This window comes from Botryllus schlosseri, chromosome 2, assembly GCF_051294905.1.
Source record: "Botryllus schlosseri isolate E-star chromosome 2, Bs_hap1, whole genome shotgun sequence".
NCBI lineage: Eukaryota > Metazoa > Chordata > Ascidiacea > Stolidobranchia > Styelidae > Botryllus > Botryllus schlosseri.
In genome coordinates this window covers 36,269,720-36,291,962 of record NC_137237.1, presented here as the reverse complement: position 1 = coordinate 36,291,962, position 22,243 = coordinate 36,269,720, and the positions used below count along the sequence as shown (strand labels likewise).

At 40.2% G+C, this 22,243-nt stretch overlaps 2 protein-coding genes across 2 annotated transcripts in view; both read right to left on the bottom strand.

Annotated features, from left to right (window-relative positions):
* LOC145458451 (exocyst complex component 4-like) overlaps positions 1-22,243 on the bottom strand; it is a 364,798-nt gene that overhangs the window by 38,584 nt on the left and 303,971 nt on the right. The gene's annotated exons all lie outside the window — the stretch shown is intronic.
* Positions 12,735-17,750, bottom strand: LOC145459886 (uncharacterized). Its single transcript, XM_080338399.1, has 2 exons — positions 16,772-17,750; positions 12,735-14,065 (listed from the first exon to the last, which is right to left on the bottom strand). The coding sequence occupies exon 2, from the start codon at positions 13,806-13,808 to the stop codon at positions 12,735-12,737; it is 1,074 nt and encodes a 357-aa protein (XP_080194525.1). The 5' UTR covers positions 13,809-14,065; positions 16,772-17,750.

The window sequence follows — 22,243 nt, the reverse complement described above, 5'->3', positions numbered from 1 at the left end:
AAAAGGTGTGAAATAATTGTAAAATCCTAATCCGAAACCGATTATTTCGACTTTGGCGTAGTGCGCATTGAAATAGGATAGATAAACATGACTAGCAACTTCCCCACAGTCCCGTTTCGATATTATACATACATTGATTTGAAACAAGTAATATAACATTACAACTCTATTCACGATCCTGCTTTCCATTTGTCAAAGAGCTATTTCAACATCTTACCATACTCAAAAGAATTATTCACAACATTAACAATTGTTAAAAATCTAGTTTCACTTACTTGATTACATCACTACAACTCATAAATTTGAATTAATTCATCCTGGTTGTATACTCGTATGATCGGTCTTTTTTTATTCGATTGTAAAGGTCGTTACTATTCTGAAGACAAAGTATTTACTAATCGGTGCATATACGATTTGACTTGAACATATTATATTTTGAGTATACGAGATTTGAATGTCTGAACAATAACTGAGAAATAATTTATCACAATTAAATCCGTATATTACAGCGTGAAAGATATTTGAATGTCAGCAACTCGGTAAGGTCATAGTTACTACCACATTACCTAATTTACCCGACAAACTCGTCATGATCATTCCCGAAATCAACACAAACATGACTACTGACTTGAGTTAACCACAAAACAGCATCAAGTTTCAAATCCACTTGTAGCTTACGGCTTATTTGAATGCGGGTTATGTTTGGTTGTAATTAAGTGTACGGAAATAATATTACGTCTCGACATCTCACCATCTTACCATATTCAAAGAGTCAACCACGAAAACATTGTCAAGTAAATCCGTTTGTAACTTACCCGACCAACTCAAACAGTATCAGTATGAAAAACAGCCAAACATACACGAATCCATACAATCACTAAAACCTAAAATCCATAACAAGCTAGGTTGTATTCATATCCCTACACATATTTTTTTATTCAACTTGAAAAGTCGTTACTATTCTGTAAGATAGAGGAATTACTACGCGGTATATTCTGCAAGACAAACGAATTACTACTCGGTATATTTTGTAAGACAAAAGTAATTACATCTCAGTGTCGGCGACTTGAGATTAACATAATATGTTTGAGTATACGAGATTTGGAAGTCCGACCAACGTAGTTGAGAATTCATTTCTTACAATCGAACGATGGTGTTATATTCAAAGTTATCATGCTGTGAACATAAGGATTGACACGTTGATTTGACATATGAGATTTTGTAATAGTTGATCATTACTTTATTATTAAATTATTTGCGTTAATTAGACCCGGCGTTGTGGTAAATGTTATGACAGCAACAAACTTTTCAGTACCAATGTTATTAACATATTAAGCTGTAAAACTATGTGTGTCTGAAATGTTCTTGATATGAAAATTACTCCACCTTGGTAAAAATCACTCTGCGTATCGCGGATATCAAAAAATATTTCCAGTAACCAAGACTAAAGGTGAAACGACAATATCGGTATTATTACATTCAACAATCAGTACAATTATTAAAATCTATCGTTTGCGATAAACAGCACTAAAGATGTAATAATTCCAGTATTCATACATTGAACATCCGATACAAAATGCTTTATTATCCCGATTCCCAACGGGTAATTGAAACGACTAAGTGTAGAATCAGTATATCACAATATCGTTACTATTGAATCCAACGATTTATTGTCGGAATTTGTGACAGAGAATTGAAACATATGCACTTTACAGAGTGTGAAAATATCACTTTGACTATCGAGTACCGTTCGAAGCTAGCGATCAATTCCTAATCATTTCAGTAACTCCCCATTGTGCGTGCTAAATGTAAAATATCGCGAGGTTATACACTCTAAGACTTTGATTATTGCAAAAGTAAATTGTGATATGTTTGTTAGATGCATCCAATTCAACTAGAAGTGTCTAGTGCCCAACACTCTTAATATCAAAAAAGTACTTGCTACACTGTTATTTGCTAAACGTGTTTTGCATTGTTGTTCATTTCTAGTATTGATTGAAATCATTCTTGAACCCTCAAATAATAATTCCCGACATGAAACCAAGCCGCTGAAAGTCGTTACCAGCACGAAGATACAATGTGTACGATGTTTGTCAAATGTGTCCAACCTGGCCAACAGAAAACAATTTTCACTCACTCGAAATGAAACCAATGTGATGGTCTCCATTCGACATTTTGTTTGTGTCAAATACTTTGCAATGAACACATTTGCGTGGTTGAGCTTTACATCATCAAGCTGTTATTTGTAAATCAAGATTTCGCTAAGCTTGTAAATGTATCGTTTAACTAACCGACATTTAGGGATAGGGGAGCATACCAAACGATACACATCCATCTCCGAAATACCGCATTGATCTTAATTTCCATCGTCGTGATAATCGAAGTACATTTCTTTCGAATTCGTAACAACAGGTGTTTCTACGACACGATAAATTTTTGACAAGTTATGCTTAGAAGATTGGTTGCATATCGCGAAAAATAATATACCACTCATATTGATACTCATATTTCTCGAGTTGCTCCGCTTAATGTAAATGTAAACTCAGCCGTCTTTTAACATCACAAAGACATTGATAAAAAGTAGGCAATCAAACGCTACAAGTTTAACTTTTGTAGGTTGTGTATGATTACCCCACGCAACTCATTTCTTACCGAAGGCATATGAAATATATTCATGTTACACGAAAATACTCGATATTCCCATGCTACGAACCTGTACAATGATTGGTGACGCTTTCAAACTGTTTCGATACCTCAAGACCTTTATTGTCTGAATGGTTGTTCATTTATCTTAATAATCAAATAGTTCAACACAGAACTAGTATTAACAGAAACATCAGCGTTGTTTACACAAAAGTTTGTATGTGTACAGTATGCGAATATCATGTGTAAGTCCAACACAATTGTGGTATCCATCCGGGTTTAGTTAACACAATTTACGACACCGAGGTCGCCTCTTCTTTCGTAAGACAACAAACCAACCAAGGCTTCAGGATATGTCCATGTCATAGCAATAAATCAGCTACTCCAACAACAGAGTACATATGTTTTCTAGTTACGGTGCTTACATCTTACACACAAATCAATCTACTTTGCTAACAAAAAGTGCTGAGTCATCAAGTGATTGCCCTAGCAACAAAACAGCTAAACGTACTATCATACAAAATGGCCGTTATAGTCACCAACGGTACATGGTACAAGTAACAAGTCTCGAGAATCCAGTTATTGAAAAAACGTGAAAGTGTTTCTCCTGCGCCAAGTCGTTATGTTGACGAAAGCGTCTATTGTAATATCATGATCGATTTGCATTCGTTGGTCACAAAATGTCACTACTCTAAATAATTATTTTTCACTCAAACACAAACACATACTTGTCACCATTCGTTTTCATCAAGCACGAGTTCACGAAACCTACTTACTACGACATGAATTGTTATTTTTATGTTGCGTAAATAGGTAATAATTCATTTTAGTAACACTATATCAACATCATCGAGTTGTGTGAATACATTTACATGTGGTCTTGTGGTTTTAATCGAAGTACACAGCACGGTCTAATGTAGAGTCATCTCTATTGTACAGCAACTCGGTAATCGATATGCAATAAAATTTAAACAGCGATCTTGTTTCATCACGTGAAAAATATGTTCACTATCGCGATACTCTGCACAGGACGTGTAAATCCTTTTCACACTCGTAATAGTATCCCAACGGCTACCGGCGACAACGTTTAACAGCACCAACGACACTAAACATACGATACCTACCCTAGTAAAATTTCCATTTTCACCTGGAGGTCGGCCGTTACCTGAGTAAAAATACCATTATTCTTAGGAGATTTATCGTTTAATCAGAGTAACAAAACATTTTCACTTGGGGGTCCATCGTTTCCAAGAGTAACAAGCCCCCTTACCTTTGGAAATCGATTTTTCCCTGGGTAACAAACCTTTTTCACTTGCAAATATATTTTTCCCCCGGGTAACAAACCATTTTCACTTGGAAATATATTTTTTCCCTAAGCAACAAACCATTTTCACTCGGCGGGTCGTCGTTTACCTGAGTAAAACCATTACTTTCCTTTGGAGATCTATCGTTTACCCAGAGTAGCAATACATTTTCACTTTGGGTTCTATCCTTTCCTAGAGTAACAAAACCCTTTTCGTTTGCAATTTTTTTTTTCCTACAACAACAAACCATTTTCACTTGGAAAAATACTTTTACCTAAAGTAACTATCCATTTTCTTTTGGAAATATATTTTCTACCTGAGTAACAAACATTTTTCGTTTGGAAAACTATCATTCACCTGAGTACCAATACCGTTTTCACTTGGAAATCTATCTTTTCCCTGGGTAACAATACCATTTTCGTTTTGAAAACTGACCACCACACCGTAAAATTTGATATTTTTGTATATTGTTACAACGGACAGTGACAAAATATACACCAACAATGACTCCGATACATTTGTCTAATCAAATATTCACTTGCTCTGATGCATCCCATCAAATTCATTGGTTACTCGCATGCAATAACAATGTGCTGTTGTACATCGACATGTATGTTTTCGGAATTGGCGAATAAAGGGGTTTCCGATATGTCCGCGATGTCCGGGGTTCGCGCTTTGGATTTTCCAGAGTCAAAATGTCTGAATAAAACACTTCCTCGACTTTGGTAACTGGTTGGTACACGGATAATGATGTTCGGAAAACGGATGAATTTATGTTCCCCATCGCGCTAACAACTCTGGGTTACTTGCAGGTTTCCTCAGGTCTGTTTACTATATTGTGTCTTTACTGGTCAATACATGTCGCTCCAGTCAGCTGAAACCGGGTCACTAATATGAGAAAGTATGTGGACCGGATCCGGATATTCACTCATGAACCAACGACCAATATTCAAGTAAACATGTTACAGACCGTGTTTTGTCTCCATGAAAAATACCAATGCATACACCATCACATCAAGTACGTCACGATTGTTCATACATACCAAGTATTCGCGTAAACGAGGTGTACATTAGGGCTGTTCAAAAATAACTTTTTTTTCCTGATTCCAGCCATTCACTGATTAAATTGTCAGGTTGCCACAACAAAGGCTGCACACCAAATTTGGTTCAATTCGAACATGTCTAAGCGTCCGCAGAGCCAATTAAAATTTTTAATTTACTACGTAAAATTTAAAAAAAAAATTCAAATTTTTCTCTCAACCCCATGAAAATGTTGAGATGTCTTCAAAGACCATGCAAATGAAATTTGAGTCAATTCCAACCTGTAGAAACGGAGTTATTTGAGTTTTTCGTTGATAATTCTCGGATTATCCACCAATCAAGGATAATTGGAGAATTATCAACGAAAAACTCCAATAACTCCACTTCTACTAGTCCGAATTGAGTCAAATTTTTTTTGCATCGTCTCTGAAGACAGCTCAACAATTTCATGGGGTTGACCGAAAAATTTGAAAATTTTTTTTTTCAATTTTCCTATATAAATTTAAAATTTTAATTGCATCCGCGGAGCCCTATACTTGTTAGAATTGAACCAAATTTGGTGTGCAGCGTTTTTTAAGGTAACCTGACAATTTAATCACTGAATGGCTGGAATCCGGAAAAAAAAGTTATTTTTGAACAGCCCTAGTGTACATACAATGTGTCGGTGTACAAACATCATGGAAACAAATTCATGTTCTCAAGTCTCATCATCATGTTGTGAATAATTCTTTTGAGTATGGTAAGATGTTAAAATAGCTCTTTGACAAATGGAAAGCAGGATCGTGAATAGAGTTGTAATGTTATATTACTTGTTTCAAATCAATGTTTGTATAATATCGAAACGGGACTGTGCGGAAGTTGCTAGTCATGTTCATCAATCCTATTTCAATGCGCACTGCGCCAAAGTCGAAATAATCGGTTTCGGATTAGGATTTTACAATTATTTCACACCTTTTTGAATAAGCGTCAACTTCACAGAGGAATAGGGTTGGGTCAGAAATAAGTGAAAATTTGTCGGTATTCGAATCACCGTCTACGTCGGTTCTATGGTAAACTAATTACTAAAGTAACACCATGCGACTGATTCCTAGATTTAGCAAACTATTTCGCACTGACTGGACTAGCGTAATAATCGATAGTAGCACACGGTTGGACGGGAAACAATTCAGCACACAGGTCATTCGAAATATAGGCCGCACGCGCTGCGTAATCCTCACAACAAGCCGTGTTCGCAAAACGGACGTATTTAGTAGGTCAGACATATCAAAACGCAAGCGCAAACATCTGTTTTTCAAAATCGCACAATGCACTGCGGTTTAGTGAATTTCCTGTTTAGTGATACTCGTGACTATTTACTTGATACATATTCAACACCGTGTGAGAGATTCCTATACCCGAAAGTACGATATGCCGACGCACCCATAAGAACACATGGCGAGTCACCAACACAACCTATACGCGAAAGCACGACATGCGAAAGTACGACGTGCGAGAGATGCCTATACCGAAAGGGCAATTCACGGCCGCACCCATAAGACACAATAGCCGCATGCGACCGCACCCATAAGACGCAATAACCGCTCGCCACCCCCGCCATAAGACGCAATGGCCGCTTGCGACCGCAACCATAAGAACACATGGCGAGTCACCACAGATCCCGTAAGAATACACGGCAGGCGAATCACCGTCACCACCTATAGTAAAAAAGGCGAGTCACGACCACGAGTTTTCATGATATACACATTAACAAAGATTCATTCACATGACTATTTACTTGATACATATTCAACACCGGTCGAGAGATGCCTGAAAGTGCGAATCACGACCGCACCCATAAGAACACATGGCGAATCACCACAGATCCCGTAAGAATACATGGCGAATCACCGCCTCCGCCTATAGCAAAAAAGGCGAGTCACGACCACGAGTTTTCACGGCGAATCACCGCCACGGCCTATACCTGAAAGTGCGAATAACGACCGCACCCATAAGAACACATGGCGAATCGCGGCCGAGAGGGGGGTCTAAAAATGCGATTCGCCACCACGAGTTTCCAGGCGATTCGCCGCCGCACCCATAAGAGCCCTTGTCACATCACGAGCGATCTATACAACTACTAATGTTCCCTCGAATTTTTGCCAAGCCTGCGCACGATCACCAACCTACTGCGCAGACCCTTGGACAACAGTGCGTAATGACTAAAAAAAAAGGTCATCACTTCGGATTTTTTGTGCGCAACGGAGATTTTCTGTGCGCAGAGACCGTCTCAGCACTGCGCATTTGCGCACGTGCGCAGCTTAGAGGGAACATTGCTCGTAGGCCATATAATAATCACCAGGCTACGGCGTTGAGGTCTCTCTCTAATTCGAGAATGAGTCCGGAGTTTTATGGGAAAATGGACCAAAAACTAATCATTCACAGAAGCGAAAACTCCAATGCCGAATCGTTACATGCCGTTTACATGGAAATATATTAGTTACAGAAATATATAATTCAAATATGTTTGATCGCACTGCTGTGTCACTTCCTATCCAATAGGTCCCTGGACTTAAGATAGGGTTGCCATACGTCCTCTTTTAAGAGGATTTGTCCTTTTTTTGAAAGAGTTCTCGGACGACGCCCAAATGTCCTCTTTTTTGAGAATTTTGGTTAAATATAGGGTAAAATTCGACCGAGATACAGTGAATCAGCACTGAAGTAACGCTCAGGCGGCTATTCCGGAAGCTTAGCCGGAAAGTTGACCTGTTTATTTTATTCAACCAACGGAGAATTCGACAAAAGTGGTAACTTCTGGAACCGAGCCGGAAAAGTGACCTTTTTTTTTTATAGTCAACCAACCAGAAACCCGCGAGAAATTTACCATTATTTCAGGATTTTACTTCAGTGTGGTAAGTCTGAAAATTTTGAAAAGTGTTCTCCCTTTCAGATTTCCAAAATATGGTAACCCTGACAAGAGGAATTCGACTTGCGATTTAACAATCATATTTCATATTCCAAATTCCTACGTCCGCATGTCTACCGTTCAATATCTTGTATTCCTCACAGCGCAGTTCACACCACATTGTCGCCCTTCGCCCATATGAAATATTTCATCACAGTACATATGGCTCTTCACAATCTTTGAAACTGACGTTTCGCAATCCAGCAGTTACTTATCATATCGTAATCTAGCATGTCCATGACGTGTCCTAATCTGGAAAAGTGGACTCTTACTTTTTTTTAGTTTTAGAGCTGTTTTAGCATACCACCTTTGAAACTTTCTGGACTAAAGACATGAAATACATGTTCCGGTTTTAGCAGTAGTATTTATGATTCACTTTCAATTCCCAGTATCATATACTTTGAGTTCTAATTAATATCGGTTCTTGTCTGTCGATAACATACATGTTGAAGTATAAATGCAAGTGTTGTTGTTGTTAGTATTGTTCATATGGTGTGTGGCTACTATGGCCTTTTACACCAGGTCTCAAGAGTCTGATAGATCCATTAGCGTCACAACTGTCAGTCGGTGAGGATAACGGATTCAGCCACTGGTAGTTTTGTGAGCTGAAACGGTATACCTAGATTCGCCGCTGTCGTCTTCAAGTGATCGCAGTGGTTCGAGTAGCGTTCGCAATGAATTAAAAATTGGTCGACCGTCTCGTCGATATCGCACGTATCGCATAAACCCGTGCTGTGACATCCGATTCTGCGAAGGTGCCAGTGGAGTCTGCAGTGGCTCGTCTGCAATCTTACAGAATTGATGAGATATTTCGTGAGGATATGCTGCAGCTTGGCAAGATTGCTTGCGAAGCAAATATTTCGCGATATTGCGAATAATCATCTGATTCCATGAATTCATCATTCCATCTTTCCTCACAGTGTTTGGCGATTTGCGATCGTAGTTCCTTGATTGACAGCGAGTGTGCAAGTGTGTAATGCCTCTAATTTCCGAAAATAAAGCTATACAATATGGAATTTTCACGGTCCACCATATTTTTTATTAACGTTTACTAATCGCGCAAAGTGTTTACACCGTATCCTATACAACATCTCCGTATTGCTCTTCTACTAAACTAAGGGCCTTGTAATATGGAGTAGGGCGCCATACCATGATATTTTCTAAAACGTGTTGTTCGAGAAAACAGATGATGCGGACGAATGCTTATGCTGTCGAAAATTGGATACCTTCTCGTATGCATCAATATGAATCGAGCTCGGCACCTTTCGAATAGTTCAAATATCACCTTTTGACAATCCATGTGAACGAATTAGGATCGTTTTCACAACTACTTACTTACTTGAGTAGATTTTAAGTAGGTCAACTCTACTTCTACTTCAAGTAGTTTGTGGTTGCTTATGGAAGAAGTACTTCTACTCGTACTTGAGTAGATTTTTTCGTCGCTACTTCTACTTCTATTTGAGTAGCTTTCTTAACTACTTTGACCACCTCTGTCAATAATATTGGTTCTTCCATATATTACTATACAATTTGATCCTCTCTCCACCCACATGATCAGAGTTAGCGGTAGAGCTGGTGGGGGATGATGACTTCAAAAATGCAAGGAGCGTAGTTGTACATCGTTAAGTCATCTTCATGTCACACCGATGAGAATATTTATCAGTCTATGCTGGTGCGCACTGCACCACCCAGCTATATAAAGACCGCACTTCCGGTGGTTCCCAACCTTTCATAGTCGTTACTCCTTGTCTAATTTGAAAATGTTTCGTGGCACAGCTCAAAATTTGATAAGCTGATTACTAGGGCTAGTTTTTGTTGCACTAAAATCGCGACATAGTTGCATTTAATTTTACCAAAAGTTGCACTAAAAAGTTGCATTTAAAATTTTTGTTGAATTATGAGGGTATGAGATACTCGAAAGGTTCCGTTGTATAACCTAATTCCGGCAGAGCTGTGAAATCTGTTACTTTATTGCCATTTAACGCACGGTCTAGCGAAACCGCCATAAATTACATTTTTTCGGGCACATAGCTAGAAAATTACGCAATGCGGGAACAAAAAGCCAAAGAGCATAGCGATAATCCCAACCCCCTCAGACAAGTTAAATAACACACCCCAAACCGTCTAGATCTGCAAACTTGACCCAAGGCATTACAGAAAACTCACTCTCGGTGACTTCAACGCAGACAATAGCCTGAAAAAGGTGAAGGTGACCTAGTGAAAATGTAATTTTCGGCAGTCTCGCCTGGGCGCTCGTGAAATGGAAAACTATTTCAAATTCAAACGACAGAATTAATAAAGCGATCTATTTATCTATCGTTTGGGCACGGTCGTTCTTGGCAGGGGTAGTGAAACATCTTGCTTGCAAGCCATTGGGTCATAGATAACAGTGAGATGCAGTTAACCCATCATATAGCTCTTTATTTTGCATATCAAAGAGAATAGAACCATCCTACAAATAGTTTATAGCATGTTTTCAAATCACTCCTTTACATTTTAATGCAATATTTGATAGAAGTTGCAGTAAAAATTGGCATGAAAGGTAGGGAAAAGTTGCAAAAAGTTGCACTATAAAATTCCTCCAAACACCCTAACACAGTTGTTCTTAACCTTTTTTCTTCCAGCGCCCCCTTTCAAAAATTATCGTGCTCCAGCGCCCCCCACCTCATATTGTAAGGACTGTAATTAAGACAATGGGTGAGACGGAGGGCCGTTACAGCACTTCGTCAACCCCCCTAAAAACGATTGTCTTAGGCACGCATAGCGTGATTAACCAAACTCATGAGGGCTTCGCCCCCAATAATCCCGTCGCGCGATTTCGATGGTCAGCTAATTTTATGTGGCCTGGTCACCCTTAGAGCAAATATTTACAATAATGCATGAATGAAATAGGTTGTAATTGCATATATATGTCACTATAATTTTTTTATCCTCTCAGCCCACGTAATCAGATTTACCAGTAGCGCTGAGTGAGCTGTTGGTATATTGTAAATATTTCGTGCTTTAATCGCGCTCGAGGACCATTCGACTATAATAAACCATATATTAATTACGTGTCGTATATTCAGGGTCAAATCAAGGTTGTTATAACAACTTTCGGGTACGGTCTCACACCCGTGATTCGAACCCTCCCGAATTCACTTCGGCGAGTGGCCTGGAAATTGGTGGTATTGGATTTTGTCTTAGTGCTTTGTGTAACTATAAGTAAGTCAACTGAGAATGGGATGCATATATCTGCTCACATTGAATTTAGTACTGTGCCCATTTATTTATTTTAACATGAAGGTATTCCAAACAAAGCAACTCATATTATAGAACGTTCATGTGAAGTCGTGAACCACAGCACGAGATCATCCTTTGTGATACGATGAAGAACTATTCTGACGATTTAATTTTGTAGCTCTCAAAGTTATTCATTTCGTGCACAAAGCTTTAAAATTTATTTTATGTACAAGAGGCTCTAACTCTCATTCAAACGTGATATACAGTGGCTCATTCTTCGATTTTCACACGCTGTGCGCTGCGGGATACATTACCTAACTCGAAACATTTTGTTGAAAATAACCCTAGCAAGCGTGACGGCAGTGTTTTAAATAACGGGAAATTGACGATCTATAAGTACGCGCAATTCGTTTTATATGAATTATAATAACCCACTACATTTATGAAAACATAAGTAGCAAACATCGTCGCGGAGCGCGACCAAAAATTTCGGGATTTGACATGTTTTGTAGAATGTTAATTCGTTCTGAATAATCGTTAAGGATATGTCCTGCTACCACATCATCTACTGCGAAGCCATTTTTCTTCAGCGCTCCCTTATCGCCCCCATGAGCCCAGCGCCCCCCATATCGCCCCCTGAGCGTTTCCGCCCCCTTTAAAATCGCCAGCGCCCCTTGGGGGGCGCTTGAGGCAAGGTTTAGCACCACTGGTTTAAGACTTTCAGAACCCAATCTGCGAACAGTAAGTAGTTTGCGCTAAAATTCATAAAGCAGAAGCGGAACTTGTCTGAAACATAACACCCTGGGCGGTTTACCGTCAATGCAAGTCCAGTGGCGTGACCTAGTGACGAAAGCCCCTAAAATTCTTGACGCGGTCACAATTGCAGAGTGTTCGAGCAGTTTCTCAGATCATAAATGCCTTCCTGAAGCCGCTATTTTACGTCACTCTGTGGAAGCGTTATACAGCTTAGATTTCGCCTAACTACCGCCACTATCAATCACAATTCACAAGACCCTCAGCCGCTATCCCCATAGGTTAATTGATCGCAAGATCGCATATGTTATTATGGGAGCGTCATAATCACCAATTGAAGCATAAACAAATTCTGCTCTTTCCAGTCTTTCCATTCTCCTTGCGTTGATGCCATTTGACAAAATTCACAGCACTGCGCGGTAATAAAGATTACAGTTAGTCAGGATGTAACTCATTGCGTGCTTACTGACAAACATAAGTTATTACACTGCATTACAGTATACTCACATTAAACTGCTCTATAAGCTACGTGCTTGATTTTACATCTGTATGGATTTGAAAGTAACAGTCTACAAAGAAATGTGCCATATCACGTTAAATAATGCACAGGATACTAATCACTAATCACTTCCATTATCTAACGATTACTGCTATAAATTGTGATTGCAAAATGCGCATTGCAAAATCAAACAATGTTGAAGCTCCCGACATAGAGTATAGACAACTAACCTACGGATAGATGCGAAATGCACTATACTGCACAGTGGGACAACTGAACACAACTATAATAACAGATATGGAATGTGATAGCTTGCGCCCGAGCGAGAAATTTATCTTAGCGTAAGATACTGTCGCTCTGAAACCGAAAATATAATATTTGATTTCCAATCACTCGCGATCAAGCTCACGCAAATCAGATTGACCGTGATGTTAATGTGGGGGAGTGTGAATCTGGAATTTATGATCACGAAAATATACCCTGTTGCTACCGCTACGACAGTGTCGGACGCAAGACACGCCGTCGTCAGAACAATAATGCGTTTTATAAGTCGGACGTACTTCGGGTGAGTCACGATATTCGAGTTACGATTGAAATCTTTGACTCTGATGAGCGGATATATAAACAGAATCAGCAGGGGCAGTTGGACCGCCCAGGGAAACAGCAACAGCAATGCAGTAAACGACCCTGATTGTAACAGGTTGGTAGCGACATGTAACGAGTAATCATTGAAAAAATACATGCAGACCGTTACATCCCCAATCGTTAAGGCTGTCACGTAAACTATAAAATATTTACTGATGAACCTAGTCACGTTATTGGACAGGTGGGCCAGAGCCGTTTCCCGATAAATCGACCGCTGCCTTTGCCATATAACGCCGTATATAACCGCTAGAGAAATCGCGTATGCGATAAAGCCGAGGTAGCGATCAGCTATATCAGAGACTTTGGCGCTGTTTCGTTCTTTTTCTGGACACGCTGGTTCACTTGGGAACGTTTCGAAGTTCAATGTAGCTAAATCACAGTGGCGTATGACGTCTGCAAAATCCACAGACAGATTTTGCGGACTGTTCGAATGATTCTTGGCATCGTTGATAGTCCTCAAAGCAAGGCAGTAATTTTCCCGCGCTGTAACATACACATTCGCATATACCATCGACACGATATCCATGACCTCCGAAAGAAGCAACACTACGCAGCACACCGCCAATAGAATGCTCGAAACCATCGCTTTTGAATTCTTGGATTCGCGGCTTACGCGATGTCGATAAATATAAAGCCATTGGACAACGCAGAGGTAGACGGCAATCCCGCACAAAATGGATTCTGCTGCTATAACGTGATCCGGGTTCATCTCAACGCCATCGTATGCCAACGGCACCGGGTCCCCATCCATACACGTCATGACTTACAGAATTGTGGCGCTTGTGTGAGAATCCTTCCGCATTGAGTACCGTGATTTTCTTGAACGTAAAAAGAATTCCTTCGCAACATCTAGTGTCGACAATGAAGACTGCACAATCCTAGTATTATGAGCTCAAATGTCCTACACACAGTAACAAGGGATTTACTTAATTATATACACATAATTGCTATAGAACAGAATTACTAAAGATTATTGCAGCAAAAATGAACTGTGCATCAGTACAGTTTTAAATGGGCCTAAACACAAAAATATGATTTATGAATATAAATTGCACATCAGAGTGACTACCGCTATTCCCATTCAGATACCAGCTCGAAACTCGAGGTTTCATTTTGGAAAGTGACTTATATTGTTCGGTCGAGATGTAACAGCGTAACACCAGTTGCTTAATTTCAAATGAGCTTATAACTATTGGAGATAGAATCAGCATTTGAGAATAACGTGGTTTAGATTGCAAACCCCAACATCCCCCGAGTAGCCTACGTCACTGTACACGACGTACCACCACACAAATCACGATTCGACAACTAATCACGTCTACTTGCGCGCATTCAAGACTGGCGTGTTACCACGACTCATGTGTACGAGTCGAGTATATCTATTGACGTCCAGCGGAACCCTTGAGACTTGCTCAGGTAACCACGGTTTTCCATGGACCCCCTCTAAGAACCATCGCCCTAATATACGAGATGAGACTACACCCGGGTGTACAGAATTCACGCGCGAATTTCTACTTCATCCATTACAAGTCCCGCCTATCCAAGTGCTTCGAAAATGTACTTGCAAATCTACATATTTAAATTTTGAAACTAAGACATTACAGCAAGATGAATCCATTTGTCACCACCATAAGTAGATTCGATGGCACTATTCAATAAATGCTTATTTTAAAGAGGTAAATTTATACAATTGATACAGGGCTAATATATATATACCAAGTGCACTGTTACCGGGTATAAGTTGGCAAACACGCTCATCAGTTTGACTATGATTCACATCGCTATGATGCATTTTTATAGTCGTCGCCAACGAGCCGTTGGTCATCAACATCTGAACATTCATTTCATACCAATGATCCGACGACGATTTCGAGGGCTCTAACCGATCCATATTGTATATACGTCGACTATATCGCGTGTATATCGTCTGTAGGGTTAAAAAAACATATGTAGGGACTATGAAGCCGACCTTGGTCGCGAACCATTGGTGTTGCAACTGTGGAACGATATCTACGATATCTCGTCACGAACGCACGTCTCAGTGATCACAGTTCACAGTCGCGGGTCGCCTGTAATCTTCACGCTTGCCACACCCGATTCGCTATTTGTTTCGGCATCGACGCTTGTCCAGGAGCATGCAGCCATCCACGGACAAGCCGCGATTTTACAAGGCACTGCCTCCGCGGATGAGATTCCGAGGATATTCCTAGATAAACCTCCAAGACCTTGGTAGAAATTCTGGAGTCGACCTCGGTGTTGCAGCAGTGGAATATAGCACTACGATAACTCGCCAAAAACGCACGTCTAAGTGGTCCCATTCATGGTCGTGGGTCGCTTGCAATCTCCATATTTGGTACACCCGATTCGCTATTTGCTTCGGCATCGACGCATGTCCCTCAGCATGCAGCCATCCACGGGACAAGCCGCGATTTCCAATCCGTCGCGATTAAGTTCACGCAAATTAGATTGACCGTGATGTTAATGTGGGGGATTGTGAATCGGGAATTTATTAGCACGAAAGTATACCCGGTAGCTACCGCCATCACAGTATCAGAGGCCAGACAAGCCGACGTAAGAACAATAATCCGTTTTATGAGTCGAACGTATTTCGGATGGGTCACGATATTCGAGTTACGATTGAAATCTTTGACTCTGATGAGCGGATATATAAACAGAATCAGCATGGGCAGTTGTACCGCCCAGGGAAACAGCAACAGCAGTGCGGTAAACGACCCTGATTGCAACAGGTTGGTAGTGACATTCAACGAGTAATCATTGAAAAAATACATGCATACTGTTACATTCCCAATCGTAAGCGCTGTCACGTAAACTATAAAATATTTACTAATAAACCTCGTTACGGTATTTGACAGGTGAGACAAGGCCGTTTCTCGATAAATCGACCTCTGCCTTTGCCATATAACGCCGTATATAACCGCGAGAGAAATCGCGTACGCTATAAAGCCGCAGTAGCGGCCAGCTAGATCATAGTCTATGGCGTCGTTTCGTTCTTTTTCGGGACATGCTGGATCACTTGGGAAGGTTTCGAAGTTGAACGAAGAGATATCGCAGTAGCGCACCACGTTTGGAAAGTCCTCTGACAGGTTATGGCGATTGTCCGAATAATTTTCGGCATCGTTGATGGTCTTCAAAGCCACGCAGTAATTTTCCCTTGCTGTAACATACACATTCGCGTACACCATCGCCACGACATCCATGACCTCTCCCAGAAGCAACACTACGCAGCACACCGCCAATAGAATGCTCGAAACCATCGTTTTTGAATTCTTTGATTCGCGCCTCACGTGATGTCGATAAACATAAAGCCATTGGAAAACGCAGAGGTAGACGGCAATCCCGCATAAAATAGATTCCGCTGTTATAACGTGATCCGGGTCCATCTCAACGCCGTCGTATGCCAACGGGACGAGGTCCCCGTCCATACACGCCATGACTCATGAAGTTGTGGGGCAGATGTAAGAATCCTTAGGCAATAAACTGATTAGAGTATTGAGTAGACATTCCTGAAAGCTAAGAGAATACGTTTGCAACATCAAGTGTCGACAATGAGGACTGCACACAATTCTAGTATTATGAGATTACATGTCCCACACGCAGTCGCAATAAATTTACTCGATTATATGCACATAATTGTGATAGAGAAAAATTACAATAGATCACTGGACCACGCAATTAACTGTGTACCAATAAAGTTTTAAGAACCCAAACATGAAAATATGATTTTCATACGAAGTGAAAACAGCATAAGGAATATTAATTGCACATCAGTGTGACATCAGCTATTCCCTTTCAGATACCAGCTTGAAATACGAGGCTTCCCCTTGAAAAGTGTCTTCGTATTGTTGGATCGAAACGTAACTGCGTGATACCAATTGCTTAATTTCAAATGAGCTAATAAATATTGTGGATAAAATCAGCATTTGAGAATAACCGGGTCTCGATTCTGAACACCAACATCCACTGGGCACGACACTTTACACGACGTACCATCAGAACAGTCACATTTCGACATGACAACTTTTCAACCCTAATCGCCTGCAGACAATGATGGCCAAGACAGGCGTGGTACCACGACTCATGATCAGGAGTGGAGAATGTCTGAAAATGTGAAGCGGAACCCGTTAGACTTGCTCAGGGTACCTCTTGTACTCTCAAGGACCCGGCCAAAGAACCATCACCCTAATATACGAGATGAGACTGCATACAGCTGAACAGAATTCACGGGCGAATATCCACTTCATCTATTATATGCCGCACCTATCCAAGTACATGGACCATATATTTGCAAGCCTACATTTTATACTTGTGAAACGAAGATGCGTCGAGAATAGCTATTTATTTTATGATGTCGAGAAAGCAAAAGAGATCAGATGGATTCACATTATTTTGATGATCCATAACAAATTATAGCAATATGAATTCATTTGTCACCAACAAAAGAGGACTTGGTTGTACTATCAGTCAAATACGTATTTTAACGAGTTAAAATCTCATGACCGAAGGAGGACTAGTATTTATATACCAAGTGCACTGATGCCTCGTATAAGTCGGCAAATAAGCTCGTCATAAGTTTGACTGTGATTCCCAATCACTGATGTAAATTTTGACGATTTTTATTAACATGCGTTTAGCCTTGTGTATATTCTTAGAATTACGAAACGATTTAACAAAGCATCCAAGCATCCTTTAATATGGAGTTGCATATACACCGCACATTTTATCTTATATTTTTCGCACAAGTCGCACTAGCAATTTCCAAATTTGAATCAAGTTAGATGTCTGATTTAAAAGACTGTACTCCAAGTCGTTTCGGTATCTTCCTCTCTTTCTATTCTATCGCAATCTTGCGTGGTTTTGAACTGGTGAATATTCTACATCACCGAACGAACGAATCTGTAGTGATGAGTAGCCACGAGGACGGCTAAGCACCCATTAAATTGCGTGGTATTAAGGTAATCAAGATGCGTCACAGAAAGTAATCAATCTACATATGATGTTATCGATTGGGCATGTGAATCATCAGGAAGTGGATAATGAATATGCTTGGCCATAATGCAGATTACGAACGCTTTCCGGTGCCAATATAACACCGCTCTTTCAACGTGATAGCATGTGCGTCACTCGTAGAAGGAAGTTTGGTAGGCTTACCATACGTCCTCTTTTAAGAGGATTTGTCCTCTTTTTTGACTTTTTTGAAAGTGTCCTCGGAGGACGCCCTTTTGTCCTCTTTTTTGAGATTCTGTCCTCTTTTTTGAAAATTTAGGTCAGATATAGAGGAAATTGCGAGTGATAGCGCAGAAGTGAAGCTCCGGCGGGTATTTCGGAGGGAAAAGCGGTGATTCCAGCTCTGAGCGAAATGAAGAACTTTTTTTTTTTTTTAGTCATCCACCTAGCAATGAGGAGTGAAAAACGTGTTTTTGAGCTCTGAGCGGAAGTGATGACCTTTTTTTTTTTTTTTTTAGTCAACCGATCATGGAGCGGGTGAAATTTACCGGTTTTTGAGAATTCTTCTCCAGTTTTGCATGCCTGAAATTTCTGAAAAAGTGTCCTCTTTTTTCATTTCCGAAATATGGTAAGCCTAGTATAACCTAGTATTAGAAACAAAACGAGGATACACTAAAACAGCTGACAGTATATACCGGTTTATATACAACAGGGGTCGAGAACCTTTTTCGACCGAAGAGTCATATTGACCCAATATTTTGACTTGCAACTCTCAAAGAGCCATACATGTCAATCAACTGTTACGTCACAATCGAAAATTCGTGACGTTGATAGCACTATTATATGAGATTAGTAGTGTGCGTCATATATTTCTGCCCATATGCGAAGGTTCAACCAAACATAGTTAATACAGCTGTAAATATGCTATCCATTACAGTCGAACTAAAGTTGCGTCGCGGGCCAGATTCAAACCTTCAGATCACTCGCGGGCCGGACCAGTCTAATTGTTCCAAAAGTTTACCTCAATATCCATGTCCTTGTTTTGCACTTATAACTACTGTATTATCAGGTCTATATAAATAATAGTAGGGATTGCATGACGTTAAGGACAATAGTGGTTCTGTTCTAGCACCATCGTTATTCGCAAATAACGGAATTGACAAAATACTATGATTGGCCGGTTGAATACAGCTGTAACGACGTTATATGTTTGCATATTTTTATGCTCGTTTTGTTTTAGTCGTAATCTGGCGTTAGGCCGGAGTATGCGTTTTTAGGATGTGCGGGCCGGATAAAATCGTCTGGCGGGCCGTATGTTTGACACCCCTGCACTGCAAGGTGTGATAAGTCAGTGACGTGGGGTTATAGGTCAGGCAAGTGAGGCAGTGCCTCATATGTCGTCAGGGATGTGTGAGGGAAAATTGTGAACCCTTCAATGATCATTGGTATTTTCTATCGATGTCTATGAATGACTTGATTTCAAACAATTTCACTCCCAAATCATGTAATTTTTATATTCATTGTTCGAAAATAAACCGCGAATAAAGAGGTAATGGCACATATGAGGCACAAACGGGCCAAGCCTCGCCTGTGATAGCGAAACTCGTCGTAAATAGGCTAGAATTTATGACTGATAGCAATCAAATGTAATTGTCATACTCATTCCAAAAATATAAATATTGATCGACTTGTAAAGTATTTGGCGCAACATAGCGCTGCACTACACACTACACTTTTTACGGCGGTGCTAGAAAGCTACAAGCAAATAAAGAACATGGATAGCTAATATTTTATTTCAATTACTATATTATAAATCCGACCCATTCTATATCACACCAGCAGAGTTGAAAAAAGTAAGTTGAACCGGATTGAACTGAAAATTGAACAGTGAACATGATCACTTGGACTTGGACTCGGACTCGAGTCAAAACACTATGACTCGGACTGGATCCTCTACTCTACTAGATACCTTGAATTCGGACTGGACTCGGTGGTGAATTGCAAATGACTCGACTTGACTCAAGTTAAAACTATAAAAGTTAGATTAACTTGGGACTCGGAACCTTGTGACTTGGTTACAACCCTGGAGACAACGCATTGAAAATACTGCTATGTTGCGTATTTAATGAATTGCTGCAGCGCTATACCACAGGAATTAGGATTGATAGAATAAAACAAACACTCAGGCCTCAGTTGTACCTTCATGTTAATTGTATGCGAAAACTATAAATTGGCAAATTTATGTATAAGCTCCATTGCGGTTACGGCATGCCCCGAAAATTTCAGTGACTTCTTTACCACGGTATCAAAAGCGCTTAAATACAACACACGCACGTCCAAGTCGTCCAACTATCCTATGTTCAACGTGAAAGATCATCGCTCCTCGAATATGCTGTACCTGAAGTGTGGAACAGTATCTCGCCGGCCATCCGACAGTCTTCGAGCATGTCCACATCAAAGTAGAAATACACACAATTTCTACTGAATGAATAGTCAGCTCTCAAGTTTTCCTGACCACGACCTGACATATCGATCTAGCTTCCGTCACATGCTACCTCATTTTGTCGCTACTTTATGTTATCTAATGCTAGTTTTCGCTTGGTGTACATCAGTGGTCGGGAACCTATGGCTCGCAAGCCATATATGGCTCTTTGGGGTATAAGATATGGCTCTTTGCCAAACATTTATTTTTATACTGAATTGATCAATATTGCAGCAACTTATTAGTAAATTTTCATCACGACCATAATAATTATAGTCGTGGCAGCATAAACGTGTTTTTGCGAGGTTAAGACAATGCCCTCTTCAGGTTTAGGGGCTCGGTCCTCCTCTTTTCAAAATCGTCGAATTAAAATTACTGTCGCGCCGGCGACCAATATCATTCGCGAATTCGGTATAGGCCTACCCGACTCGAAATCTTGGATTGCACGATACTTTGATTGATCAAAGAGAATAGCAGACATGGCGACGCCCATATGAACGCAGTTTTCAAATAGACATTGTCTTCCTGATCTTCGGCACGAAATGAACTACCGTGGACGTTACATTCACCATTACAAACTCGAATTACAAACAACGTCATAGCTATCAACGTTCTTGATTGGTAAGTAGCTCTGTCGTGCCGGCGATAATATGCAGGGGTGTATCGCAACGTTATATGTTAACGCCGAATACTTTGAGAATTGAGAAGTCGATCAGTATTTAGATTTTCAGACTCGTTACAGTTACATTCGATGAACATCAGTTATAATAAATTCTAAGCTATTTACGATGAATTGCGTTATCAATGGTGAGGTTTGGCGCATATTTGACTTACCTCTCGTTTCGCACTTTAAATTCGTACAATAAATATGCAAATTGTGTGATTTTGGATGAAAAATGTTCAAAATCTTGTCATTCATGAACATCCATAGAAAATACCAATAGTAATTCAAGGTTTCACAATTTCCGTTCACTCATCCTGATGACAGGTGAGGTAGGCCTAGTGTCTCACTTGCCTCCCCTGACCCGACGTCATCGATGTATCACAGCGTAGAGTGGGTAGGCATTTATACTGCTGTAGTGACCCTGTTTGGATCCACCTACGCATGTGATCATGGGTTCTCGCATTCAGAAGTATAGCATCACGAGTGCACGACGAACCTACGTTCTCGTAACTGAAGTTTCACAAGCTTAAATAAGGCAACCGGCATGTTAAGTACGAGTTTTTACAGAGAAAATGTGGGGAACATGACGAATCCCGTTTAGTGAGTTCGAATTAGTGCTACCATGACGTCAGGATTTTCCGTTGTGACGTAACAGTTGATTGGGATGTATGGCTCTTTGGGAGTTAAAATGGAAAAATAGGGCCAATATGGCTCTTCAGACAAAAAAGGTTCCCGACCACTGGTGTACATGGTTACTGTTTACATCGACTAGGCCCAGGTGGGTTTGAAAGTCTACTCCAAGCCGTATCGATACCTTTTTATCTTTTCATTATATCGCAGGCTTGTGGTGGTATGAAATGATGAAATTGTTAATAAACTGATACTGATACCATGGTATTTCGATACCAAACGATTCAATAATTACTATATACTATTTCCTGAGCATTTTGGCCGAATAAAGTAGTTGCAACGGTCATCCGGTGTCCGAATTAAGCGGAGCCGTCTCCATTTGACGCGTTTTCCTCCATTAAATGGGTGTCAAAGCGACATTAGGTCACGGAAAATGCCGATGAACGGAGTTGCA